This window comes from Sus scrofa, chromosome 2 (assembly GCF_054392235.1).
Source record: "Sus scrofa isolate SSC_HxYL_T2T_F1_AM1 chromosome 2, Sscrofa_HxYL_maternal_Yorkshire_Landrace_v2.0, whole genome shotgun sequence".
NCBI lineage: Eukaryota > Metazoa > Chordata > Mammalia > Artiodactyla > Suidae > Sus > Sus scrofa.
In genome coordinates, this window is record NC_139384.1 from 64,159,074 (window position 1) to 64,168,490 (window position 9,417).

Below are 9,417 nucleotides of genomic sequence, written 5' to 3' on the forward strand. Positions count from 1 at the left end.
ATTAACAATGTCACCTGAGTTTCAGAACAGCAAATGTTAAGAGGCTTAGGCAGTGAGTTTTCCAGTAAATTATGACACAAGAAGAGTGCACAAAAGTTCATCATAATAGAATATATCAGGGCATTATTAGCACTCATCAAAGAGTACAAAATATATGATTTTAAAAACTGTTGAATCACTGCAAAGCATATATCCACAGACTTATAAATAATATTTTAAAGTAATTAAAGATCCAAATTTAATTTGAAAAATTGATAATCAAAAAGAATTACATTTTCAAGTAATATTTCGTAAAACAATTATGAACAAAAATATCCATTTTTCCTTGTAATTGGTGATAAAATGAATAAACAGCTATTTGAAACATCATTCTTATACAAAGTCCCCTATTTATTAGAAATTAGAAAAGAATCATTAAAATATCAATGAATTTAAATTCAGATTTAAAATTAAATTCAGATTTACATAAAATGAATTTGTATTAACTGATGTGTTGCAGCTGATTCATAAGATAAATTATTTTTAGAAAATAGTTCTCCTTGACAATCATCAGTATATGTGTATTAGAATTTATATTTATTATAATTTATCAGAAATTTAGCAATTGTTTTTCCAAAGCATAAACACTTTTAATAGCTCCAGTAACATAAGCAGAAAGATTCTTTTAAACCTAAAATAAAAATTAAAAATCATCAAAAATTAATTGCAACCTAGCATTTTTTCACCAGCAGCTGAATATACTTTGAATTACATAATAGAAAATAAAGTTTCTAAAACTATAAATTTTGATTAAAAACATATTAAAAACATTTAAAAAAAACCTGTAATCAGTGTAGCTACAAGAATTACTTTTTTATATGTAACTTTTTTTTTTTTTTGGACTTTTTGTCTTTTTAGGGCCGAACCTACAGCATATGGGGGTTCCCAGGATAGGAGTCTAATCAGAGCTGTACATCCTGGCCTACGCCACAGCCATAGCAATGCCAGATCCGAGGCATGTCTCTGACCTACATCACAGCTCATGGCAACCCCAGATCCTTGAACTGCTGAGAGGGGCCAGGGATTGATCCCACAACCTCATGGTTCCTAGTCTGATTCATTTCTGCTGCACCACGATGGGAATTCCTACATGTAAAATTTTGACATAAAATACTATTTGTAAAATATGTTGCTTTTTGCAACTAATAAATTAATTTTGAAAAAATAACTATCTTTGAACAATAAGAATGGCACCTTTTTCTGATTTTTGAGCAAGATGCCTCATGATTTCATTTGTGCTGTGCCCTGTGATATCTGTAGAATGTGAACCTTCCCTTCTGCACCACACTGAGAGGAAAAATGAATTTTTTCACAGATCATTAATGGATAGCAATTTATCCAGGAAGTCTCATTGAAATGATGTATTTTTGTTGGGTATTGTGGTGGGACCTGCTTCAGAAAGACTAACTCATAATCTGAGTGGATAAATATGGTTTATAAAAGTCAACTATCCCAGTAGAACTATGAGATGTAGTGAGTGAAGAATAAAATGTTATCTGAGACACATTATCTAATGCAAGGTTTGTATTGGCAATTTAGCATGTAAACTGAGTATATTATGAGTGTAGGAGGTGTCTGTATGAATGCCCTTGATGTTTCTGGTTTTGACGATTGAGACTAAACTTTGAGCCACTTGTTGTATCACAATTTCCTTGATTTCTGTTGGCTTCTCTGAGTCCTTACTGTTGTTTCTCAGATATAGCTGATTTTAAAGCACTTCCCAAAGAGCACAACCCCAAAACTGATGTAAACATGTAAGTTTCTATTTAAATTGGTATAACAACTTAAGAATCTCTGAGGAAGTCTCAGCCAAACCTCTGACATCAAGTGTCCCTATACTGAAAGAAAAAACCAAAGTTACTGGTAACTAGAGTTCTATGAGAAGAACAATAAATCTTCTGACATTTGATTTGATCTACATATTCAGAAAAAAATACGTTTCAGATATATTGGAAAATATATTGAAAATAGTAAAACTGTTATGCTCAATTATATTTATTTAGATTTTCTGTTTTCATTACTACATTGCAAAGAACCTTTATTGCTGAAAACATAAAAAAAAAAATGCACTTGAAATTGAAGGGAAAAAAACTCCATAATGGAAAAAGAATAAGGTTTGAAATTAAACATATATAAATTGAGAAATAAGTGATTTTCTACTCCTCTAAATTAGTTCTAATCCTTTCCTTTAATGATAAACTATATCTTAAAGAATGCATATTAATGAATGAATTTACATCCAACTGATGATACTCATGGAAAAACTTTGTCTACATTTTCAAAGAGCGGATTCTCTCAATTACTCTTTTCAGAGCGCCAATCACCTCCTTGTTTCTCAGGCTATAGATAATAGGATTGAGCATTGGTGTCAGAATAGTGTATAAGACAGCCAGAGCCTTGTCTTCTATTGGAGTACGGAGAAATCTTGGCCGTAGATAAGTGTAAACAAAGGGTGAATAGTACAAAGTTACTACAGTGAGGTGGGTGCTGCAGGTTGAATAGGCCTTCTTCTTCCCATCTGCTGAGTGCATTTGATAGACAGCAAGGAGAACACAACCGTAGGAAAATGCAATACCAATGAAAGGTAGCAAAAGGAAGATAGTGGTGCTCACAAACACTGTGTACTCATAGATCCTGGTATCGATGCAGGCCATAGTTAACATGACTGTGACATCACAAAAGAAATGATTGATGGCCCTTGATTGACAGTAAGGGATATAGAGAATACATGTTGTGTGGGCACAGGAGTTGATAGAGCCCATCATCCAAGATCCCATTATCATCAATACACACACTCTCCTGCTGATTCTGATGGAATAGTGAAGAGGAAAGCAAATGGCTACGTAACGATCATAAGCCATAGAGGCCAAGAGCAATCCTTCTGCACCTGCCAAAGTCAAGAAGAAGAAGCTCTGAACTCCACACCCCAGGAGGGATATAGACTTGTCTCCAAAGAGAAAATTGTAGGCCATTTTGGGGACAATGGTGGAGATGTAGGTCAGGTCCATGAGGGAGAGCTGACTGAGTAGAAAATACATTGGTGTGTGGAGATGATTGTCCAAAGAGATGAGAAGAATCATGGAGAGGTTGCCAAATAGAGCCACTAGGAAAATTAGAACAATGAGAATAAAAAGAAAAAGGCCAATACTTGAAGGCGGGAACAACCCCAATAAGATGAAATCAGTTGATGTTTGATTATAACTTTCCATGGGGAATTCATACAAATTTTTTTCCTAAAGGCAGACATAAGAGTAAGTCAATCAGCTAAAAAAAAAAAAAGCTATTTTAAAATTATTATTTTAATCATATTGCTTCAAAAAATTTGCAGAACTAGACTTATCTATATTATAAAAAATAAACCTTATTTTTGAGCATGAGTTTTATATTCTAAAATGCAAACATTTTTGGCTAGAGTTTTTTCTATTAAATATTAAAAAAAAAACTATTGACATCATAAGGATAAGTAATTAAACTGCACTATACAACACAGGTAACATGGAAATCAGATATCAGAAGTTCCTGTTGTGGCCCAGTGGGTTAAGAAATTGGCTAGTACTCCCGAGGAGGTGGGTTTGATGCCCAGCCTTTCTCGGTGGGTTAAGGATATAGCATTGCTACAAGCTTGTGGCTTAGGACACAGATGTGGCTCAGATCCAGAATTGCTGTAGCTGTGACATAAGCCAGCAGCTGCTGCAGCTCCAATTTAATCCCTAGCCAAGGATCTTCCATATGCTTCAGGCGTGACCTTAAAAAGAAAAATATATATCAGATATCATATTCAAAATATATTCATAGGAAATTTATGTAAATACATTCACTTTAGAATTGTATTATGAATAAATGTTTATGACTCTTAGGAAATGACTTAGTTTTATATATAAACCCCAATTATTTTTTAATTTTATAATGATTATTTTTTCCATTATAACTGGTTCACAGTGTTCTTGCAATTTTCTGCTGTACACCAAGTTAACCCAGTCACACATACATGTATACATTCTTTTTACTTACATTATCATGCTCCATCATATGTGACTAGATATAGTTCCCAGTGCTATACAGAATGATCTCATGGCTTATCCATTCCAAACGCAAGAGTTTGCATCTATTAATACCAAATTCCCAATCCATGCCACTCCCTCTCCCCTCCCCCTCCTCCTTTGCAATCACAAGTCTGTTCTCCATGTCCATGATTTTCTTTTCTGTGGAAAGATTCATTTGTGCATTATGTTAGATTTCATACGTAAGTGATAATCATATGGTATTTGTCTTTCTCTTTCTGACTTATTTCACTCAGTATGAGCGTCTCTAGTTCCATCCATGTTGCTGCAAATGGCATTCTTTTGTTCTTTTTTATGGCTGAGTAGTATTCCATTGTGTATATATACCACATCATCTTAATCCCATCCTCTGTTGATGGACATTTGGGTTTTTTCCATGTCTTGGCTATTGTGAATAGTGCTGTAATGAACATGCAGTTGCATGTGTCTTTTTTTAGGGAGAGTTTTGTCCAGATATATGCCCAAGAGTGAGATTGCTTTGTCATATGGTAGTTCTAAGTCTAGATTTCTAAGGTACCTGTTCTCCATAGTGGTTGTACCAGCTTACATTCCCACCAACAGTGCGGAAGGGTTCCCTTTTCTCCACACCCCCTCCAGCATTTGTTATTTGTGGACTTATTAATGATGGCCATTCTGACAGGTGTGAGGTGGTACCTCATGGTAGTTTTGATTTGCATTTCTCTAATAATCAGTGATGTGAGCATTTTTTCATGTACTTTTTGGCCATCTTATATCTTCTTTGGAGTAATGTCTATTCAGGTCATTGGCCCAGTTTTCCACCGGGTTGTTGGCTTTTTTGCTTTTGAGTTGGACCAATTGTTTGTATATTTTAGAGATTAAGCCCTTGTCAGTTGCATCATTTGAAACTATTTTCTCCTTTTCTGTAAGTTGTCTTTCATTTTTTTTTTAAGGTTTCCTTTGCTGTGCAAAACTTGTCAGTTTGATTAGGTCCCATTGGTTTATTTTTGGTTTTATTTCTGTTGCTTTGGCAGACTGACCTGAGAAAACATTGGTAAGGTTGATGTCAGAGAATGTTTTGCCTCTGTTCTCTTCTAGGAGTTTTAATGTGTCTTGTCTTCCATTTAAGTCTTTAAGCCATTTTGAGTTTATTTCTGTGCATGGTTGAGGGTATGTTTGTTTCATTGATTTACATGAAGCTAGCAGTCCAGTTTCCCCAGTACCACTTGTTGAAAATACTGTCTTTTTTTTCCCGTTTTATATTCTTGCCTCTTGTTGATGATTAATTGACCATAGGTGTCTGGGTTTATTTCTGGGTTCTCTATTCTGTTCCATTGGTCTGCATGTCTGTTTTGGTACCAGTACCATACTGTCTTGATTACTGTGGCTTTGTAATAAACCTCAGTTCTTATCTTTGAACCACCAGCAGTCTATCAGCTCATGTTGAGATTTTATTTACCTTTCTTGAAATTGCTTTTCAAAAGTATGACATATTGAACTTCTTTGAGGTCAGGTAGCATTATTTGGTTAATCTGTTGTGAAATACAGACTTAATTCTTATTCCAGTAACATTTACAAAAAGTCATTTTCTTCTGCCTCCTCAATGAGTTTCCAAATGTTGTACCTAAAATGTACCCTTTGCCTGAATATCCATAAACCTCATTCCTTATAGATTTGATAAGTCTGTACATGTTCTGCCAAATAACATATTTTTATGTATTTTTGCATCTCTAATACTTATACAGTAAATTTTGCTTCATAGCAATTTATCTACTAATCAATTGCAACTTTTTTGATATTTGACTCTTCACAATTACAGAATATTTTTAAAAAATAAGCATATATATATATATAAATCTCTCCATTTCAAACCTAGCTATGATAATGATAAAAAAGGTATGTTATAAATTAAAAGACAATGGGTGAACATAAGGCACAATAAGAAAACAAATAGTTTACAACATTTTGAAAGAAGAAATTTAAACAGAGGTAAAAATCGGTCACTTAAACAAAAACCAGAAAATGGAACATGAGGAATTTTCTTCATGTGGATGGGAAAAGGACTTCTCCAGATACATTGTCAGTGAACAAACTCTTCAAAATAGGTGTTTGTTTGTTTTTTTTTTCAGTTTTAAAGGTTATTCTAGAGCTAAATTACCAGACTTTTAAGGAAGTATGGAAGACTTCATTTGGTTTTGTTTGGATTTTTTAGGGTTGCATCCATGGCATATGGATGTTCCCAGGATAGGGATTGAATCGGAGCTGTAGCCACTGGGCTATACCACAGCCACAGCAGTGCCATATCTGAGCCACATGTGTGACCTACACCACAGCTTATGGCAAGGCTAGATCCTTAACCAACTGAGCAAGGCTAGGGATAACACATGTGTCCTCTCAGATGCTAGTCAGATTCATTTCCACTTAGCCATGATGGGAACCCCAAGTCTGGAAGCTTTTGAAAAATTCTAACACCTATTTCTGAAAAAGAAAAAAAAAAACCTTCACAAAGAGTATAAAGGGAACCTACCAGAACACGAGTAAGGCCATATATGACAAGCCTACAGCTAATATCATTGTCAGTGGTGAAAGGCTAAAAGAATTTCCTCTAGCATCAAAAATAAGACAAGGATGTCCACCCTCAAATCTTTTATTCAGCATAGTTTTGGATATGGTATTCTCTAATACCATATACAAAAATAAACACAAATTAGATTAAAGAGCTAGGTATAATACCAGATAATATAAAACTCTTAGAAGAAAACATAGGCAGAACACTCTCTGACACAAAATGCAACAATACATTTTTGAATCCATCTCCTAGAGTTTTAAAAATAAAAAAAAATCATTAATGGGACCTAATTAAACTTAGAATTTTTGCACAGCAATGGAAACAATAAAATGAAATTTTAAAAAATAATCTGTAGAATAGGAGAAAATGTTTGCAAATGAAGTGACTGACAAGGGATTAATCTTCAAATTGTACAAATAATGAATACAGCTCAATGTAAAAGAATCTACAGATTCAATGCAATCCCTATAAAATTACCCATGACATTTTTCACAGAACTAGAACAAGCAATCCAAAATTTGTATGGAACCATAAAATACCCAGAATTCCCAAAACAATCTTGAGGAAAAAAAAAAACAAGCAGGAGGCATAATTCTCCCAGACTTCAGAAAATATTACAAAGCTATAGTATCAAGACAGTGAGGTACTGGCACCAAAAGAGACACAAAAACCTATGGAACAGGACAGAGAACACGGAAATACACCCAGACACCTATGGTCAATTAATCTACGACAAAGGAGGCAAGAATATAAAACGGGAAAAAGACAGTCTCTTCTGTAAATGGTGCTGGGAAAATTTGACACCTCCCTATAAATTGAGGAGATTAGAACACAACTTCACACCAAGTACAAAAATAAACTCAAAATGGCTTAAAGACTTAAATGTAAGATAAGACACCAGCAAACTCCTAAAAGAGAACATAAGCAAAACATCTTCTGACATCAACTGTACAAATGTTTTCTTGGGTCAGTCTCCCAAAGTGACAGAAATAAAAGCAAAAATAAACCAATTGGACCTAACCAAATTTATAAGCTTTTGTACTCAAAGGATACAAACAAACAATAAAGAAAACCTACAGAATGGGACAAAACAGTTGCAAAGATGCCACACACCAACAAAGGCTCAAACTCCAAAATATACAAACTAACCATACAACTCAACAGAAAAGAAACAACAATGACAATAACAACAACAACAAAACACCCAATTGAGAAATGAGCAGAAAACCGAAATAGACATTTCTCTAAAGAAGACAATTGGATGTCCATCGGGCACAGGAAAAAATTCTCAACATCACTAATTACTAAAGAAATGTAAATCAAAACTAAAATAAGTTACCTCCTCACTTTGCTTAGAACAGCCATCGTTATCAAATCTATACATAACAAACCCTGAAGAGGATGTGGAGAAAAGGGAACCCTCCTTCACTGTTGATGGTAATGTAAATTTGTATAATCATTATGGAAAACAACATAGAGGTACCTTATAAAACAAAATGTAAACAAACCATATGATCCAGCAATCCTACTCCTGGGCATCTATCCAGAGAAAACCAAAATATGAAAATATACATGCACCTTGATGTTCACTGCAGCATTATTTGCAATATCAAGACATGGAAACAGCTTAAATTTCCATTGATAAAGGAATGGATAAAAATTATATGGTACATATATACAAAAAAAAAAGCAATATGAACGGACCTAGAGTTTATCATAATAAATGAATTTAGGGAAAAAAACATCATATGATATTACTTATATGTGGAATCTTAAACAGGATAGAGATGAATTTATTTATAGAAACAGACTCATAGACATTGAAAACAAACATGGTTATCAGAGGGGTCATGTGGAGGTAGGAGGGATGGACTGGGAGTTTGGAGTGGGCATATGCACAATGTAGTATTGGAATGTTGTTATTGTCATTGTTGTTTCTTTTCTGTTGAGTTGTATGGTTAGTTTGTATATTTTGGAGTTTGAGCCTTTGTTGGTGTGTGGAACAACACACCAACAAATATTGGGAACTCTACCCAATATTCTGTATAATCTGTATGGGAAAATATCTGAAAAAGAATGCATATTTGCATATGTATTTCTAAATCAATTTGTTGTACATCAGAAATGATCACAACATTAGAAATCAATTATATGTAAATGAAATAAAAGTGTTTTACATAAAAAGGTAAAAATAAAATAAAAAATCTGGTATATGAAAGAGAAAGATGCACATATGTACTCATATACACAGACAGAAACACAAATACATATTCACACAAACAAGATAAGCAACTATGCCATGAGGTAAAATGGCTCAAAATATATGAATATGATTGCATTTTAAAAAACAGGGTTTTGAGTTCCCTCATAGCTCAGCAGATTAAGGATATGACATTGTCACTGCTGTGGCTCTGATTACAGCTGTGCTGCAAATTCTATCCCTGGCCCAGAAATTTCTGCATGCTGTGGGTGTGGCCCAAATAATACAAATAACCACTTAAAAATAAAAATAGTATTTTTATTTTCAAAGAAATTTGAGATATTATCAGTCCATAGCATAAGTATCATTAGATGTGTGAAACAGAGGGCTAGGTAACAAAATCTCTTGCCAAAAAAAAAAAAAAAAAAAAGATTAAGTGGGAGCTTCAAAAACAAAGTGAAAAAGATTATAAAGTTAATAAAAATAAAAAAGAAAAGGGACAATAACATAATAAAATTGCCATGTTAAAAGAGAATAGAGAAGTAATAGAAGGGGCCCAATATATTCTTATGGTTATTCCTATATATGCA

The 9,417-nt window shown here is 33.8% G+C and overlaps 1 protein-coding gene across 1 annotated transcript; it reads right to left on the reverse strand.

The window, feature by feature from the left end:
• Positions 1–2,309: 2,309 nt before the first annotated feature.
• LOC110259749 (olfactory receptor 2L5-like) lies at positions 2,310–3,248 on the reverse strand. Its single transcript, XM_021085490.1, has one exon. The coding sequence runs from the start codon at positions 3,246–3,248 to the stop codon at positions 2,310–2,312; it is 939 nt and encodes a 312-aa protein (XP_020941149.1).
• Positions 3,249–9,417: the final 6,169 nt, after the last annotated feature.